The sequence below is a fragment of the Trachinotus anak genome, unplaced genomic scaffold (assembly GCF_046630095.1).
Source record: "Trachinotus anak isolate AG129_WGS33_773 ecotype Australia unplaced genomic scaffold, CSIRO_AGI_Tana_v1 ptg000005l, whole genome shotgun sequence".
Classification (NCBI taxonomy): Eukaryota; Metazoa; Chordata; class Actinopteri; order Carangiformes; family Carangidae; genus Trachinotus; species Trachinotus anak.
Window position 1 is genome coordinate 22,191,297 of NW_027273856.1, and position 20,599 is coordinate 22,211,895.

The 20,599-nt window shown below is 39.5% G+C and overlaps 1 protein-coding gene across 4 annotated transcripts in view; it reads right to left on the reverse strand.

Annotated features, from left to right (window-relative positions):
- Positions 1-12,625: 12,625 nt before the first annotated feature.
- Positions 12,626-20,599, reverse strand: part of LOC139621977 (G-protein coupled receptor family C group 6 member A-like) — a 28,555-nt gene continuing 20,581 nt past the window's right edge. For 3 of the 4 annotated variants that reach the window (XM_071478987.1, XM_071478985.1, XM_071478986.1), the window contains 6 exons: positions 18,237-18,403; positions 17,487-17,593; positions 16,250-17,104; positions 15,879-16,097; positions 15,392-15,518; positions 12,626-15,213 (listed from right to left, as the gene is read on the reverse strand). In XM_071478987.1, the coding sequence (XP_071335088.1) occupies positions 14,084-15,213; positions 15,392-15,518; positions 15,879-16,097; positions 16,250-17,104; positions 17,487-17,593; positions 18,237-18,403 (2,605 nt within the window). In that variant the 3' untranslated portion in view covers positions 12,626-14,083. Of the gene's footprint in view, positions 15,214-15,391; positions 15,519-15,878; positions 16,098-16,249; positions 17,105-17,486; positions 17,594-18,236; positions 18,404-18,506; positions 19,851-20,599 lie in introns of those variants that run through there. The other variant, XM_071478984.1, reaches the window with a different exon arrangement.

Here is a 20,599-nt window from a genome sequence, read left to right on the forward strand (position 1 = left end):
ACTTAAAATTTGTGACAGAACACCTTTTACAAAGTACTGCAGGGGCACGTAATTTGAACGCTGAGGACATTTCTCAGTCATGGAAGGTCTAACAAAATACGTTATGTACAAGTTGCATTATGGGAAATGTAGGTGTCAGAATTTTAGGAACTTGGCAAATACTAGGGACTAAAAGACAGGAACTTAGAATTTGATGCTTTAATTTCTTTTTTAATGTGTCTGGCACAAGTCCCCCAACTTTCAGGAAGTGCAATATCAAATCGCAGGAGCACTCCTTCAATAGTTTAAAGCTATGGTTCGATCAAAACAAATACAGCCCCCTCTTAAATTTCAGTGGGAACACTGCGTTGATGCAACAGGTTGGCAGCACAGAGAGCTTCAGAAAAAAAAACATGTTGGATTTTCTGGGAAATAAGTTAAACCTGGCTTAACTTTTGCTGCCGGTGCAGTGTCTTCCAGAAACACACTGCACCGGCAAATCAAATACAGGCAAGTGCACATGCCTCAGTAGATTACTTTGCATCATATAATCTCCTTTCTCATAGTATTAGTAATATAGTATTTGGTGTCTCAGAAGCCTGTCAACTGAAACTGAACTCTGTGTGTCATATTTCACCTAAAATAAGTGAAGAAATGAAATGTAAAGATTTACCTTTTTTTCTTTGTTTAATATCATGGGAAATTGATTATCTGTTGGTATTGGATTTTTGGTTGGACAAAACAAGTAAGAAGACATTCTAACATGTTACAGACTAAACAATAATCAATTTACTGAAAAAAAAAAATTGACACTTGGGGTGTCCCCGTGGCCTAGTGATTAAGTAACCAAAATGTCCCTGTTTCGATTACGGACTTAAGCTGGATGTCATGGATATACCCCCTCCCCTCTCTCTCTCTCTCCTCACATTTCCTATCTATATCTACACTGCTTGCTATAAACAGTTAAATCAATAATGAAAATAATCATTAGTCGCAGCCCCATGTAAAATGCAAATAAATACTGAATATGCATTTGTGCTGCACATACATGTGGATATGTGTATAGAGGAAGTGCCTAGACCACCTGTCGTTTCTGCAGTAAATAGCCATGTTAGGCATAGTGTCAGACATGATTTGTGTTTTCCAACCAGGAGTGTGTTGTGTGTGCAAACCACCAATTACGCTTGCTCCTAATTATGCACTTAAAGACGTAATTAGGCCTGTCTGTTCCATTGCTACACAAAGCGATATCACACAGTACACCAAGGCACTCTGTGCAGGGAGAAGGTTCACACATGGGCAAGCAAACCTGCACACACACACACACACACACACACACACACAAACACAAACACACACGTGCATTTTAATTAACATATTAATCGTGCACACTTAACATATATGGAAAACAACTTGGGAACAAACATAATGGGCCGCTAATGGATTTATGTACTGTAGGTTGATTTCTTAGAACGGTCGAGAGAGCTCATACCGCCATTTAAGAAAATACATGCAAATGAACAAACACAAAGAAAAACATCTACACTACTTTGACAAAATATATGTCACATTAGACAAAGATGCTGCATATAAATACGACACAAGCAAATTAGGAATCACAGTCACACAAATTACCAAACTTAAATGGCATAAAGAAAAAATCTGTAAATACAGAAAACAATAAAGACTAAGATTGCCAAAGATTTGCTGAAGTCCCCCATTCATCACTGAAAATTTGTTAATTATGTTTTAGTTTTAACACTCTGATTCTGTGTGTCCAACACTGCTGGTGATGCTGGCTGTACCATTCATTAGCATGTTTATCATCAGGTATGCCATAGTGTCACACAGAGACTTCTGTGTTGTATTTCCATTGTGTTTTGCACAATTTGCAGCATTTTTGTATTTGCTTCTTTTTCTTTCTGAAGACAGCTGCCTTCTGCATCTGGAAACAATGCAGATGAGAGTGGTGAGAGTTAAGCTGTGGGCTGTAAAACCAAAACAATGGCCTAAAAGAGGCTAAAAACCATTGTAGAGCTGAGGGGAACTGTAGTCAGGTGATAATTTCCACTGGGTGCATCACCATGAGCGACGAGTTTCACATAATGCACACTAATTTAAGCCATTGTAGATGTAAAAATAATGATCAAAGCAGCTTTAAAGTACGGTGCATTTTGGTCTTTTACCCACTGTACTTTCTAACAAGTTGGATCAGTCAGGATGTCCTTGCATGTACCGAGCTAAAGGTGTACTTTATACTACCAACATGCTGCTTAGCATCCTCTCCATCCTTGTCCATTCACTCAAATGAAAATGTCACTGCATTAAAAATAACCTAAAAAGTCAATAAATGTGATCAAAATAAAGATATGACACCCAGGGAAATCACAGACAGAAGCGCAGAAGCGCGCAAACACACCTAATCGTTACCTCAACAAGCACGCTGGGGCTCCGAGGCAGCGAGCTACAAGAGGAATGAGGCACAAGCCTTCGTCTGAACCTTGAGATATGAGCGGTGTGTGTGTGTGTGTGTGTGTGTGTGTGTGTGTGTGTATTTAGCAGCCCTCACTCTCTAGCTGGCTGCTTAAGAATCCAGTCACATCTCTTGCTAGCAGGCAGGCAGTAAGGCGCTTTCACGCTCACAGGTTTGCTGTGGTTGGGTCTAATACCCCTTTCTCTCTCTGTATGTGTATGTGTATGTGTGTGCGTGTGTGGGTGTGTGCACGTCAGCACATGCCTAAATCTGACTCTATGTGTAGCTAACTCCGCACTTCTTTGTTTCTTTACTTTCTGGTTGTGTGTGACAGTTGTGTGTTCATGTTTATACCATGTGTGTGTGTGTGTGTGCCTGTGTGTGTGTGTTTGTGTGTGTGTGTGTGTGTGTGTGTGTGTGTGTGTGTGTGTGTGTGTGTGTGTGTTGGCTCTCGGCAGCACTGATAAACCCACTTAGACTCTCCCCTGATCTGTTCGCTCTGGGCTGACAGCCCCCTGCCTTGGCTCACACACACACACACACACACACACACACACACAGAGCCCTCTGCTTTAGCTGCTAGCTGATCTGTGACGGCCTGCCACTCAAACGCAGCTCTGTTGAGACACTGCACAAAGGAGTAGAGGAGGCTGGGAGTGGAGGGAGGAAGAGAGGAGGGGGAGGAAGGGGTGGCAGTGGTGAGGAGGAGCAAGAGTGTGAGAGAGAGAGAGAGAGAGAGAGTATCAGTGTCTTTCTTAAGGGTGCCTGCTAGCTCCCGCTCTCTGGCTGTCTCCTTATCTCCCTACTCCTCACTCTCCTCCAACTGACTGGCTTTGGCAGCTGCTCTTCACTCCCCAACTCCCAAACCCAGCACCACTCCACGCCATCACCCCCACCCTCTCTCTCTTTCTCTCGCTCTCTCCATGCCCCATCTCTATTTTCTCCTGTCTTTATTTTCCTACCTGACCAAATGTCAGTTCATCTCCCTCTCATTTACTTCTCGAGACAGGAAGACTTAGCAAAAGATGAAAGAGAAAAAGCAAAAGGAATGAAAGAGAGGCAGAGCGCGCCACGGAGACAGTCTGCAAAGGCATTTTGCAAAAAAATTTATGGAAGAGAGAAAAACATGGTATACCAAAGAAAGACACAGGAAAGAGGGGGTGAAGGCAGATAAAACAGCAGTGCTCATACCTGCACAGTTTGTGTCTAGGCCTTATCACTGGGATGCAGCGAACATACAGGAATAATCTATGACCAGCAGCTCAAGACTGGTCGTGCTGTGCAGCTAGCAGTGTTTGAATTTCTACAGCAACCCCATACATATACCCAATTACCATAAACTAACACAGATAATTAAAGGATAGGTTCACCCAAATTAGGAAAAAATGATTTTCTCTCTTAATTCTAACTAGACATGCAGGTAGGCTTGGTTTAATTTGTCCACATTTTGAGATATCCGTCTATTTCCTCCTCTGACAAAGTATAATATAGGTTTTGTTTGAAAAATGAAATTAAACATTCAACAGCAACATTTCTTTCTTGAAACGGCGTGTCACTGTTATTTTGGATAAACCACAGAGCAACAGTTTTCATGGGAACTATTGTTTTGTTAGAAACTAGTTCCCATGAAAACTGTTCATAGTGAGGTCTTTGATTTATTCAGTGGGACCACCACAAATTAAATGTCATTCACTTCCATTGTATTGTGGTGGCAGCAGAATATTTCACAGAGCTCAAAACACTGACAAAAAAAATCAAAACTCTCTGCATGACTAGATAAACATTAGAGGTGACTTATTTATTTATTTGTAATTTTAGTGAATCAATCCTTCATAATTTTGTGCTTGTGTGTAAATTAACGCTGCATTTATCAGTATTTTATATTAATGATGGAATAAATTACATAGTGATGAACCCACAGATAATTATTAACATAATCTGCAGTTCCCCTTAGCATTATATTTTAGCGTCTTTCAGCATATTGTTTTGTTCTTCTGAACTGCAGTTTCAAGGTTTTGGTTCACTAGGTTTGGTCTCAACATTGGTAGACACAAAACAACCCCACCACTCCTCCAAAAAAAAGAGGACTTTTTTAATGCTATTTGTGGAATGTTTATTAAAATATGAGATATGTATTTACATCTATATACAACTATACAGGGTAACACATCAATGACTAAAAGTGAATTCTAGGAAATTACATGTTAATGAAAAAACTAACAATATTTTTCCATCCAAAATCATCATTTTGAAATCAGTACGCCTATCAGGGTTACAGTTCCCCTTTTCCCCTTGTTTTCACATTTAAAATTAGCTCCTAGCTAAACTAGCACCTAGCACACCAGCTACAGCCAACAATCCAGTGATGCATCAGTATTAATAATCTGATGATGTAAGCCTAGTGACCAGGCTAGGAATTTCATATATCATTTTAGGGGCAATGCCATTTGGCCTTTGGTGTCACAAAAGATTTTAGGGCACGAAGGCCATTGAGTGATTTGATGCTTACAAATAAATAACTTGACTTTCTGATAAGACAAAAACAAGAAAATAACACAAATTACATGAAAATCATGGATTATTAACTTTATTAATATAATAAAAAATAAAGCATAAACATTATATTCATCATGTAATTTGAATATACTCCTTTTTGTGGGAGCTATTGTGGGGCTATTGTCTCTGGAAGCTACCTCGACTTCCAGCCATATAGTTTTCGTGGGTGTCACTGTGTCCTGTTGACCATGACTGGAGCTTTTCAAAGGAAGAGGACACAAGGCGTTGTGGGGTGATTTATGATATTGCAGCATTAGACACATGTGCAGACATGTGTGGAAAGTAAACTTGCGCATTAAGCACTAAGACGCAGAAGTAACAAGTAAACAAGCAAATTCAACTGATTTATTATGTCTGTGCAAGATCTGCTGTAAGTTTGAAAAGTTTGAGGCAGAATATTGTTAGACAAGTAGAACAGCTCCTTTTAGGAATAGCAAGGTAGGTAGGTTATGTACATAGCAGGCAAGAGAGAGAGTGGGAGAGAGACAGAGAGAGAGGGAGAGAGACTTAGCTAGTTAGACGTTAGCAGTACAGTATGTGCACAGGCAATCCAAGCTGTAAGGACTGCTGCAGTGACACTTTTAAAGCAACCCAGAGATTTTGACAGTAGGCTACAATGATTATGTACACAGAGCATTTAGAGGCTAAAGAGCCAGATATTTCTCTCAGGAGTTGATGGCGAAGTTAACAGAGCTAAAAGCAGACTGAATATTGGACTTATATATTGGCCATAAACAAGACTCCAGATAAATACTAATGTTGCTCTGTGTCAGCTGGATGTGTAAATTGGGAACTGCTTGCTAACATATTTGGTATAAAATCTTTATAAAAATGCTAATTTGTCATTGCTGTGTTTACAGCTCAGCCGACGTAGCCAAACAAATCAATTAAGGGAATAAAAAAGGCGCTTCTAAGAAATCTGAAGAGGTGGTTTTCCTTGTCAGCACTGGGAAACCAACACTACAGCAGCTCCTGCCGCTGTATTTCATTAAAGTGAGGACAGTGAGAAACAGCATATGACAAAACAATGGGGATAGTGGAAGCTTCTATAAGTAGAGGACTGCATGGAGGAGGATGAAGAAAGATGCAGTGGGACAGAACAGGAAAGCAAAGGACAAAGAGGACTTGAGAAACAGAAAACCAGAGTCATGATCCCCAACAGGCTGAGATGAATGACAGCAACAAAGTAGGCAATAAGGTTGAGGTGGAGTATAGAGACAAAGCAAGGAGTTTTGTGGTGGAGGAGAAAAAGCGTGCTCAGCAATATGGATCCATAGCCCTGGGTTAGTGAAGACTGAGAGAACTCTTCATCAGCACCTCAACTGCTGCCGATATCGCTGAGTCATCATCGCCCTGACACACAGCTGCAGGATAAGAAAAAAAAAAAAGGCCTTCAACATCACCACCTTCATTATCACTCATCAGCCTCGTCATCAGCCCGACACAAGATAAAAGCCATCATGTGTATCATTTAATATGAGAGAATGCAGAAATATTAACATTTAATTCATGTTCTTAATGAATCAAAGTGTTGGTGGAGTTCATCCCCCTTAACTATTCTTCCCAAAGCCTAGTAGGAGGCGCCTGGAGCTATTGGGCATCTTTCCCAGTGCCAGCCTCGCACCTGCCCCTGGCAAAAACAGAATAACTATGCAAAACTCTCTTTCACTCTTGCAGGCTCCCTCTCCTTCCTTGTTTCCTCTTTTCCCTCTTTCGGTTTTTAATTAAACAGAAGCAGAGGGCTGCGAAAACCTGCTTCTAATTACACAGCCGCTGCCTCTCTCTCCCTCGCTTTCTCTCTCCTCTGTTTGCTTGTTTCTCTCCTTTCCTCTCCCTACACTTCTCTCTCCCTCTCTCTCTCTCTGTGAGCTGAGCTGGAGCTCCGCCAACAGCCTGTGGAATCACTTACCAGCTTCCACGACGGGGGAGAGAACGTACACTTGTCGGCGTCCCCACACACAAATGCGAGGAGTCACATGCGCGCAGACACATTGGCACAAAACGTGTACGTGCACAGATGCAGAGAAGCCCGTTCGCAAGTTAAAATGTGCAAAATGCAGACTCACAAACACACACACACACACACACACAGGTCACACTCAAGACATCCTGACACATTTGTGCTTAGCCATTTAGCAGCTTTGCTTTCACGCTGTAACTGTGTGAGTGTGTGTGTGTGTGTGTGTGTGTGTGTGTGTGTGTGGCGGGCATGAGGGTGATCAGCTCCCTAATGAGAGAGAACACTAATCATATTTCACACTGACACATACACAATCACAACATCTGTACTGTGGGCCGCCCTCTCATTCCTCTCCCCCTTTTCCTCAAATGCACAGTAGCCTCCCTCCCCCTCTCCTCCTCTCCTCCTCTCCTCACATCCTTCACCTCAATCCCCTGCTTCCCCTCCATCCTTTCCATCATATTCTCCACTTTCTATCACTCCCATCCCTCTCCTCTGTCGTCTCGCTTTTTTTTTTTTCCCTTTCTGGAGTGATCAAGCAGGCTCTGAATACACAGAGATAGACAGCTTGAGGCTGACACCGCTCTCAACCTACTCTCTCTGTCTCCCTTCATCAAACTATGTATCTCTTTTCTTCTATTTCTTTTTCCCTCCTTTCCATCTTCATACAGCGCGCTCTTATTTAAGCTTGTGCTTTGAGCAGGGTGGCGGCGACACTGTAATTTAACAACCGGTAGTCCAATCCATCACACAGACAGTGTACACACACACACTGCTGCCATGCATCACCTGCAGGCGAGTGTGTGCATTTGTGGCTGTGGTGTGTTTGAGTGTGTTTTGAGAGCAAAAGAGTAAATCAGTGCGAAGCAAAAAAAGGGGCAAAATAGGGGGTTGGAGGACTGGGGGGGGTGGGACAGAGAGAAAGGGAAGGAAGTCATGGCAAAGATAACACAGAGTGTGATATAAAGACAAGTGTAGAGTCACATCCGCAGAGGAAACACACAATAATGGTGTTAGACAGAGCAGGGAGTGATAAAACAGGAGTGGTAGCTTGATGATAGGAGGTAGCGGGAGCAGATAGAGAGATGCAGCTTTACAAAGTAGCCGGACAGCAGGAGTGGGCGGGACACAGGAGCCCCCTCTGCCGCAATCAAGCCTCTGTCACCATCTGGACGCCATTTTAAAACCATCAGCTCTGGCTCCCCATGTAAACAAGGGCGCGACCCCAAACATGCTCCCCTCACTAAATGGGCTTTTGCTGGCAGCTGCAGACCCCAAAATGGCTGACTTTGTGGGGTGAGAACTGGAGCCAGAATGGCTGACTGACTGTATTACAGGCGAGGGCGTTCTGTTCTTCATTACTGCAGAATTTCTGACTGTGTGCAAAAGATGTTGCGTTGTCATTTATCCAACATGTGTTAGTAGCAGTGAGTTGAGCGCTCCAACACCTCCATAACTGATGACTTTGAGGAAGGAGGGGATGCATGGTGTCTGGTTCAACTGAATTTTACATTTGTTCCGGTCTGCGGACAGATAGGCAAGATAAGGACAGAGCATGTGCTGGCTCATCAGTAAATCACTATTCTTTTGATGCAGAACCAATTTGTACGGACTTCACGCTCATGAACATGGGGAATCTAATCTTAGGTGTTTATGCAGTCGGGATCCAAAAGGTGGCCAAAATCTTTCCATTTAGCCAGTAATGACAGTTCATTTACATTTACGTGTACATCTACTCATTTGGCAGATGCTTTTATCCAAACCAACTCACAGGTGCGGGCCAACACTAAAGCGGCATCTGACATTTTTTAAATTTTGAGCGACTGAATAATGCTGAGTCCATAAAATGTCAAAAAAAAGAATGAATAAATTAATTAATAAAAGGCCAAGTTTACATCTTTAGATTATATGTTTTGTCCGACCAACAATTTACAATCCAATGGTATTTAATTTGCAGAAAACCAACAAATATTCACCTTTGAAAAGCCAGAACCCATTAATCTTTGGCACGTTTGCTTAAAAAATGTCTTAAATGACTAATTGATTAATAAAATAGTTGTTTTTTATATCCTGTTGATTTACTAATTGATAAATCAGCTATTAGTTTCAGCTCTTACTGTTAAGTTAGCTAAGGATATACACTAAACAAGCTAAAATTTGCTTAAAAAAATAGATTGTTGCCGTGGATACAGGTCAACAAAACAGGCCCACCTCTTTGTCTAAAATAAAGCCGTTCTAGCCTTTCCATTAACAGGTTAATTTTAATTGGCATTTAGATTAACACAAACAAATAAGAAAACAAGGATTATGAATGGCAGATTATTGAGAATTATGATGTGCTTACATGGATGTGGGACAGAGATAGAGAGATAGAGTCTGACAGTGAAAAACAGAGGGAGCATGTCAGAGGGATGTGTGTATTCCTACGGGGGATTGTGTGTGTGTGTGTGTGTGTGTGTGTGTGTGAGCAACAGAGAGAGAAACAGTTGAAGATCTGATGCAAAGTTCAGACACATGCACACACGCGTGCACACACACAGACAGACATATTGCAGGCAGCAGTGCGATAATGACATGGAAATGATATGGTAATGATATGGTAATCTGGCAACATTATTCTGCCCACCAGAGACTAGGAGGGAGAAGAACCTGCCACAAACTACACACATACACACTCACACACACACACAGACCGGCGCACTGGGATAAGGTAAAAACTGTGGACTGACATGGCAAAGAAGAGTTAGACCCGAGTGGGGGAGGGGGTGTGTCATTGTCAAAATGTCGATGGTGAGAGGAAGTGTCTTTGACTGATTACACAAAAACACATCTTTAGAGGTAAATTGTAACATACTGCAAAGTGCACCACTTTTCAAAACATACAATAAAAAATCTGTGCTGCACAAGTAAATGTTTATTTATGGAGTTTGACACAAAAAAAAAAAAAAAAAACTAACTTAAGGTCCACTCAATAGACTTCTTCCACAGCTTTTGAGTCTTACCAACAGCAACTGAATAAACTCCTGCTGATAAATTGGACCTGTCCAAACTCTGGTTTGTGGTGCTGATTAATTATGTTGTTTGGTTCTGAGAGGTGTTTCAAATATTTTGTCCAGCCCATTTATGTCAGTGTGTGAGGGCTGAAGGAGAGAAACACCTGTCAGTACCACACAATGAAATTTATCAGGATCACAAACTGCAGCCTCCAAAATGATCATACAGTTGAATTAACAAACTAAAACCTTTGTGATGGTTGGATTTATTACTGAACTGTTGTATTAGACTGCATTAGTTTTACCCAGCTGTGCCAGTGTAGCTATATAGAGGATATACATTACAGTCTGAATAGACCTAAAAACAGACCTAAAGCATCAAAATAGAGTACATCATAAAGCACTGGATATTAATAGACCTTTTATTACACAGGCTGAAAATTTCTTACAATGAATACAACACTGCCACCCTCTGGATAAACCTCTATACTGCAATATTTTTAAAGTACACAATATACAATATACTAATTGTAAAAGACAGGATGAATAATTGTTATGTGAGTATATGAAAATGAAATGACAATGTTAAGCAAGACTGCAGAGCCGGAGATTTTTATCAATATGCATGACGATGGGTTTTTCCATATAAAAAAAAGTATATATATATATATATATATATATATATATATATATATATATATACACACACATATATAAAAATCAGTGAGGTTCTTCTGACCCTTTTTGTACTTTTGTATGAAATATTTAAGATTATAGTTTTGTGATATTTATATCCTTTAGAAATTTACTGTAGGATTTCAATACTGTAGGATGGAGGAGTAAAGACTGGGGAATGAAAATAAACAAAAACAATCCAGAGCATGCAAGTTCATTCTTGTCCTTGGAAACAGTGGTTTGACCAAAAGAAACTAAATCTTCCAGTCTATTAAGCTTTTCCAGAGCTTTCAGCAGCATCTTGCAGTCATCTTTAGTGGATGTTGTTTGCTCATTATTTCAGACAACTCCTACAATATCTGTATTGTAGTACATTTATTAAATTTGCTGATCAGACTGCATTTGCTGAGAGATATGGAAAGATCCACAGGAGAAAAGTAACTGAGACTGGAGTGAGAATTTTTTTAATGTGGAAAAAAATAAAGCAGTTTCAAAGGTAAACTGGATGTTGCCGGCCCAGTTTTCTCTCTGTCTTCCTCCCTGGTTGTCAGTGTTTCCCTAGCTACTCCCCTTTAAGTGGCTGTGACTGACAGGTGGGCTATATCCATGCAATATCACCCAGCGCACGTTCCTATTCCCTCCTGGAGCCTTCATCCGCCGGTCAAATTAACCTTCCGTGCCAACGGGAGGGGGCCCTGCGTGGGCCAATCAGCAGGTGATTAGGCCGGGGGTGGGAGGGGTGAGGGGTCACTGCGATGGGGCCATCGCAAGCCTGATTGGTTTCAATCAGTGGCCAGCCGCAAGGACAGCTGGGAGCTGAGCTGCACTGAGCGCTAATCAACGCGTCCCACAGTGAGGCATGAACACTCACCACACACACACACACACTCACACTCAAACACACAAGTAGATTGATGTTGGCAGACACACACTGACAACACGGACATCACTGTGTGTACACATTCACAGAGAGACACACACAAATACACACAGCAAGACATGGGAAGCAGAAATGAACAGTCAAGACCACAACAGATAAACAGAAAATCCCATAATGGAAAAGCAGAGAGGAGAGAGAGAGAGAGAGAGAGAGAGACAGACATACTCAGAACAACCACTGAATCCCACAGTAAATTGAATGACTAATTGCATTGGATTCGTTAATTTGACCACTGGCACATCTGATAGGGGCTTGTGACGTTGGTTATCAATGCTCTGTGCAACAAACCACAACAACACATCTACTGTGATGTCTCAAATGTGGAACAATCCAGATTCTCTCTGCTACGTCTCATGTTATGCTACTTCTTGTTCAAATCTCCGTAAATCACAGCATTGACCAATCACTGATCAGATGAGATGAGAGAAGTCACAAAGAGCATATTATATAGCTGCTCTCCATGGGTGAAAGAGGAGAAGACACACTGATCTGCTCTGGTTTCTGTTCATGACAGTGTTACTGACTCCTTTGGGTGGAGGAATGTCTCAGCAGCTACAGGAGTTGGGCCCATTTTAAATTTAGACTTTTCTTTTAAACCTTTTCTTTGACAAATGTGATACGAAGCCCAAGAATGAGACTTGCTCAAGGTTGTTTCTACATAAGCTCTGTCTCCATTAATGTGAAGTAACCAGTTTTACTGCAACAGTGCAACCAGTTTTTCACATTCGACCTTTTAATAGCACTGTCAACATGCCACAGCTTCTCGCTTCTCTTCTCCCCTCAAGGAAGAGAAAAATATATAACTACTTCCTTCATCATTCAAAAATACACAACAAGGAAGATAAAGATTTTCTTTAACTAGGTTATCTCCCAGCACTGGGAGACATCTCAGTTTTATCTTTTACCAGTGAAAGATTACAATCAATAGACTCTTTTTGAAAAATTTATCAGTCACTCATCACTTTTTCCATCCTCACAAGGTACATAGAGACATAAGAAAACACAAATTTCAGAGGAATTGCAATGCAATAATCATAGTATAGTTTATGAGACTTGAAGATGAGATTGCTTGACTTAAAGAAAAGTTTATTTTCAAAACATATGATTGCCTTTCCAGTCTAATGCTTATGTGAAACAATCAGTAGAAATATATTCATTATTCTCAATGATCACATATATTTAAATAGATATATAAAAAACACAACAGAGAATACAGAGCAAAAAAATTCAGAATGGCAATGCAGTCATTACAGAGCAGAGTACTGACTGTTGCTGTGATAGCTTTTAACAGAAGGAGTTTCTGGATCTAGTACAGCGTACTACAGTGTTTTGTCCCATTCATCTGTTGAATTACATTTACATTCACATTTATTCATTTGGCAGATGCTTTTATCCAAAGCAACTCACAAGTGAAGAGCAATAGTAAAGCTACAGTGCGGTTTGAAACCTTTGTGTAAGTATTATCTATTTAATAAGTGCTGAGAGATTGCATAAGGAAGTGCATCAAAAAGTGCATAGTAAGTGCTAGTTATTGACTTTATAGATTTATCACACTGGGGAATTATTACATCATTATAACATGGTTATTATCATAGCTTAAACGTGATAAGTTATTTTCTGTAATTCACCAGTTATACTGTAAACACCAATCATTCCGCTGTGAGTGTTTTTGTCTTTAAAAACTTTCAATATCACATTTGGAACTGAAACAGTCATTTAACATTCAGCAACAATTGTGACAATCAATTAATCACTTCAGTCATTTTTCAAGTATTATTCTATAGCTATGCTAGCAGTTCAGTGAGAATGTTAATGGTGCACAGTGACACGCAGTAAGTTATTACTATTGTCAAAATATTGACAATGGTTTAGTGCTAACATGGTCTTTAGTAGTCATGTTCACCAGCTAGATTTAGTTTTTAAACCGACTGTGGTCCTAAAAGTAAAGTTAAATGATCATCAAAATGACAGCAGTATATCCTGAGGGAAACATGAATATTTTTTTTATCAACTTTCATGGCAATCCATACGATAAACCACAAATGCCAACCTCTAGAGGAAAATTCAGGAGATCATCAAAGTCATTAGGATTAATCTCGGGACCATGAATGGCTGTAAAACATTTTGTGCCAGTGTGAGTAGATCTTGACAAATTTCACCGGGTAAGTTAAAATAACAGAACTGCTGGTGGCTTTAGATGAAAAGTCAGTGGATCATGAAGGCTTTGAGATTTAAAATATAAGGACTTGGTGCTTTGCTTGAAATCACAGTAAACTTAAAATCCATTTTGGCATTGAATTAATCAATCTGGATAAGTCACATTTACATTTACATTTTCTTTTTTACTATTTTCGGACATTTTATAAACTAAACAATTACTTTATTAATATAAAAAAATGATTGGCACATTAATTAATAAGCCTTAATAATATTTGAACCATTACATTTTGTGCTACAATTGTAAATATTTTAATAGTTTTTTTAACCATTGAGTATCACCTTGTTAGTTATGCTGGTAAGCTTAAATATCTCCTTAACTGCTTCTTTTTGCTGTTGCACTGCGTTATGAACCGTGTGCTCGAGACTGATAAAAAAGAGAATGATGACATATCAGAGTTAATGGATTGGCTCCTTTGATCTGAACTTGACACTGGTGACTCCACATCTACAGCAGTGTTTTGGATCCTTCCAGATGAGACCCAGTTACCATCCTCATCTATGATTTGACCCAAGGAAAAATTCCTAATATCCTGGCGGAAAGCAGCTTCCGTGTTTGCTTTCTGCTTGAACAGAATAATGTAACACTTTACAAAGAACTGACAGAACAGGATGCCGTATGCTGAGATGAGGATGACGACCATCTCCACTGCTGTACGATACGGGGCTGTTACATTGACATAAACTGGGCCAAAAATGATCCAGCAGATGAAGAAAATCAGCATAGCAAAGGTGATGAACTTTGCATCATTGTAACTTTGAGGCAGCTTTCTGCCCTTGAAAGCGACACCAAAGCAGATGAGAGCTAAAACACCGATGTAGGCTAGCATGGCTCCAAATGCGGGAAAGGACACCTCATCGCAAATGAGCAGACGTTCCTCATTGTTTTTCGATTTGTCCCATCTGCGTTTTGGAGGCCAGAGGGAAAGCCACAAGGCACAGATCAGCACTTGACCTGCCATGCACACTGCAATAATGATGTAAGGCTTGTAGAGCCTCTTCAGGATTCTCTTAACAGTGGGGTCAAACTCAAAGGCCAAGATGATCTTAAAGGACTTGACCATGATGCAGGAGACAGACAGAGTGAAGCTCAAGCCAAACAGCACCTGCCTTGCTTGGCACTGCATGTCGTTTGGTTCACCACCAAATAATATCACACTCACAAATGTGCTCAAGAGAGAGAAGAGGAGGATGATGCAGATGGGGCCCACAGAGGCACGCACAACTGGGGTTTTCCAGCATGCGAGGAAGATGATCACAACAACAATGGTAAGCAGCGCCCCTAGAACAATAAATGCCTGCAACACATGATGATACACATTTTTCCATTCCAGGTATACGCTTTTCTTGCTTAAACACCTGTGACTTCCGCTGAGGGAGTACTCAGAGTCAGGGCTGCACTCATAACACATGGTGGAATCTGCAAACAGATGACAAATGCTCATTATAATCATAAAGTTGGATGTACTGTACGGTATTCCTGATAGGTGACAGGCTTCATAGTATCAGCATTTTGTCCTGCAGAGTTATTGTTTTGTTTTGTATTGCAGGATACAGGTCATCAATGTTATTGGTGTTTACTTTTGTCTGACACACACCTGTGGTGTTGGAAAAGTAGCCTGCATGACACTCCTGGCATATATAGCAGCAAACAGGCTGGCCCGGAGCCAAGTGCTTCCGGTAGCCTGGAGGACAGCTGTTTGAGCACCTGGAAACCACATTTCCCTGAAAAGAGAAAGTATCCTCATCATGTAGTCTTTTTTGATACATTAAATTTTAATCATGGTTTAATCATAGTTGTCAAGACTTTTCACTCAAAAACAAAAATGTCAACCTCACAGTGGTGCCAGGTTGACATTGCTAAATGGTTGCTAAGGTTGCTAAATCATCAAATGTTTCCTCTGGGAACTATTGTTGAAGTTGTTGAAGTCTGGGCCAAAGCGGTGGACCAACTGACCAACATTGCTATACAGAAAGTCACATCACTAACATGGACTGTAGATTATTAGGGCACATATAATAGAAATAAAAGAGTGATAAACAAATGTTAAAATAATAACTCATCAGAGGACGGCAAATCCTTACTGTGACATTGATGACAGCTTGAGATGTTTGCTGTGAGTTGAAAGTCAGGTTCTTTGTTTCTATACTGTAAGTAGCTACAACGTTGTGTACGTCAACAACGTTTGGTGAAGTCTGCCTCCACAGGATGACATCATATCCTGAGTTGAGGTCACCTCTCCTGTCGAATGAATAGTTTTTCCCATCCATGTGGAAAATTGCTTCTCTTAAGGCTTCTCGAATCTGAAAGCGTTGAAGACAGTGAGTTTGTGATCATGCTGAAAGAGAATTTCATTTTCATGACTTTGAAGCATTGTATGTCACTTTATTTCACATTTAGTCTTTGTGTGTGTGTGTGTGTGTGTGTGTGTGTGTGTGTGCGTGTGTGTATTTACCTCCACTGGCTCTAATCTCTGGCTTGTCTTACAGTCCCGATTGATGCAGAGGTCTGCAACAGCCTGAGCAATTGCTCTAACTGCCAACTTGATGCTGAACACAGCATATGGAAATATCTTCTCTATTAATACATCGGTGGTTGTGCCCATGGGATTCTCACTTTGCACCAGTCTGACAACATGGTCGAGATTCACACCCACTTCTCCCTGTGGGGAACTGGTGTTTTGTCCAGCCTCAAATCTCTCATTTTTTTGCTGTTGTTCCTTTAGAAAGTTATACAAGAATGGGTTGTTCTTGTGGTGATCAGGGTTCACATCAAGATTCCTGAGATACTGCATCAACCTGGTTGTTTTTCCAGACTTTAGAGTTATCCCAATAATTGTTCCTACATCACTCAGACTCCAGTTTGCCAGTACATCAACTGATTCTGACCAAATGTCACCGGCCACCCAAACTTTCCCTCTGCCTTGAGGATCCTTGAGGAGGTCATTGAAAAGATACATCATGTGGTGAGGTCTGGCAAAGGACACAATGACAGTGGCATTTACATTTTCAGTAATGCGTTTGACTGCAGCGATGATGCTTTCATTGCGTCTTTCGTGATTCAGATCGTCTGGAAGAACAGAGGTAAAGGCTAAGCAGATGTTTTTGTCGGCTGCATGCTCCTGGAAGCGATTAGCTACGTAGCGACCATAGTCGCTATCAGTTGTCACTAAACCAACCCAATTCCAGTTGTGATTCTGTAGAATCGTCACGATGGCTTGTGCTTGGTGATCGTCCTCTGGTACTGTCCTCATAAAGCTTGGAAAACGTTTTTTATCACTCAGGAAACCAGAGGTTGCACCATAACTTATCTATGGAAATTATAAAACATCAGTCACATGGGTGGAGTTACATTAGATAAACATACAGTAGTAATATAACAAATTTTAGCTGCATTCATATACTTGATAGATTAAAAAAGAAATAGTTTGACACTTTTTGAAAGATGTACATATTTGCTTTCCTGCAGAGAGGTAGATGAGAAAATTGATGCAACAAAGAAGGTGAATAAGTTTATTTCCCCAAATGCTAAACTATTCCTTTAATATTGCTGAGCTGAGCCAATTTTTGATTTCATGTTAAGAATTTTCTTCAGTTTAGATCGAAGCTCTGAGATTTATGAATGCACAAACTGTCAACCACGATTTATCAGCTTTACTTAACTCAAGAGTTCGTCTCTGAGCTCAGTCATACCTGTGGGATGTACTCCAGGTGAAGGTGCCTAGCAACTGCTATGGATATCTCCGAGTAGTAATCACCGACTACAGCCAACACAGGTGGGGGAGTCCACTCTGTACAATCTGGGTTAATTATATTATAATTACATTATAATATAAATATATAAAATAATTACATTATATTATAAAAGAAATTCTTTTGAATTTTAATTCACACAAATCATTGCTATTGTCACTTCTGATAATCCAATCACTTTTACTATTTTTACTATTACTGTGTATTAAACTATTCTAGTTTTATTTAAAACCATCCATTATCTTCATCTTGTCCCTTTTTCATTGCAGGACTATAGCATGACCCAGTCAAGGTTCCTTTAAATCAACAGCGGTCATAATCAGTAAGACAGAAAAAGTTAGATCTTGAGACTTCATAAACTACATAGACTCAAATATTTACTAGCTACTACTGTAACACTTGGCTGAAATATTGTGTAATTCCCCCACTAAAAATGGCAGAACAGAATCAACAATATTGGGTTATGATTTTGGAATTACTACGGTCAACATTTGAGCAAAGAGAATGATAACTTGACGTACATAAAGAAAGCTGATAAATAAAAGAGAATAACAAGTTTCTTATTGTCCATTATTAACACTTTAAATATGGCTGTTTTAATTTGTTTTTTCAAATATTTGTTTAGTACAGTTCCTGATAGATGTAGATCATGACGTATTCCTAAATCAACATGTTACATAAACTACTTACTCTTTCTCTTCATGAAGGACTGGATGTTTGTCAGGGCAGTGGTAACATCAGAGCAGGAGTCCAGTATAGAATATCCCAGGGTGAGATTCCCCAACTCATGTCTCTTATTTACATCCTCCACCGCCTGCACCATAATCAGAGACTGGACCAGCCGAGCTACGCTGTACCTGTTGGATTCGCAAAAGTATTTGACACACAAATTCAAACAGTTACTGCTCAGTGCGCTACAGAGGAACCACATCACCACACACATCATGGTTAAAAACCTACCTGTTACACATCCTGCTTTCAGTACCATTCTCTCTAGTGGTGACATTAACGCCTTCATGTATAGGGAACAATCCCCCAATAATAATGTCACCTGGAGCTGTGGCAACATCAAAACCTGTCGCCCTAAAAACATGGTTTAGTAAAACTAAGAAAAAGATGTGGAAACTAAGGAAAAATTTCATCTCCTTCCTTTTTTCTTTTGGTTAGCTCAAATCTTCTCTGTATCTCTGATCAGCTGTATAACTCAAGCGTTTGTCTCTCAGGTGTGTCTGCAGAAGACAAAGCTGTGCATGACCTCTTGAAAAACAACTTATCGTTTCCCCTTTCGTGAGCTGAAGTAATGCACCTGGAATGTAGAAAATGCTGGCTTTCTTCCTGATTCTTTCGTTAGGCCATGGAACCATGAATCAGCAGACGGGAACATATATTTTTATTTATTTATTGTAATTTGTTGAATACATGAAGTGGAATATCTCTCTATCTATCTATAGCTATAAATTCTGAAATGGTTTAAAAAATAAAAACTAACAATTTTATGTTGAATTAACTTAAAAAAAACAAACAAAAAAAAAAAGCATGTAATTACAAAAGGGTAATGATAAAAGATGAATTAATTCCACTTTGTTCCTGCATGAGGATTTACAGCGCAGCATCTCACCCAACTGAATCTATGGAGGAGGATACAGCAGGGTGTTTCCAGGGTTAAAAATAAATCTTTGAGAGGCTAAAGGAAGTAAAGCTTGCTGCCAATATTACAACTCAGTAATATGTAATAGATCGGAATTCAAATGATAGAAACATTTTTAAAAATCTATTTCCTTGTCTCTTGTACTGCCTTGTCTCCTTGTTTCTATTACATTCCTTCTCCAGCAAAACACACAGGTATTCTGTTACAAAACAGGGCATATATTTCTAAGATATGTTATTTAATACGCCACAATATTTCAGAAGGAAATATTAGATTTTTTTTACCCTGCTTTGTTTATTTGACAGCTTCATTTTTTCAATTTTATTACTATTCAACTTATTTTATCTTATTGTTTTGATCTCATTTTACGTTTTTAATACGTTTTCATGTTCATGTCTTTTTCATGAGAAGCCCTTGGTGCATCTCATTTCTTTGTTGTAAAACACTTTGAGCTGCAATTCTTGCATTAAGCATGCTATACAAAAAAAAGTAAAGTAAATGAAGTTTATTATTATTATTATTTACCATTACAGTTGTAGATTAACTACATAAGAATATATTAGGCAGTTCAAATGAGCTTTAGCACTTGGTAAAACAACATTAAACATTAATGTATCAGTAGTAATGTAATAGTAATTCAACAATATAATCTAACACCCTGACTAGGCCAAATGAGTACTTTAACTTTTGATAATTTATGTACATTTTGCTGATATAAGACTATTATTTGCAATGGACCATTTTTAGAGTGTGTTAATACTTACATATTTACTTATATTTACTTAAGGTTAGGTTGTAATGCTTTTACATTTACTTAAGAGCGGGGAAGCACAGAAATCTGGACCCTATACATATGCAGTCTGATTGGGCCCCCATCACAACACATCACTGAATCAGCGAGTAAAGATGCCTCTGCATCGGTTTTTGGTTTAATCAATAGTGAAGTCTTTATAATGCATTTAGGAAAAGCCTGCAGAACAATTGATCTTAGTATATTTTGGCCCTCTTTTTGACAGACTGTAATTACTTTGTGATGCTTTCACTAAAAGGTTTTACAATTTATACATTATTTCCATCAGGATTTGTTCTTCATCGCCTCAGCATACAACAACGTTAGAAATCCATCTTACTCTAGCTCTGCTGAGAAAGGCCCTCTTCCCTGGCTGTATTTTTCAGTTACTAGCATAGTTACAAATGTCAGTGTGGTTTTGAATGAGGTTTTCTTACTTCTGGAACAGAACCTGGAAGTTAAAGTATCACTTTGGCTCTCTACACAGGGAATGCTTTTAAATAAGTTTGAGATAAAAACATACACTATTACTATTTATACTACTACTGTCAAGCTATTTATTTATTTTATTTTAATAGCCTACACTAAAAGTTTAATTATAGGGCTACTGACTGA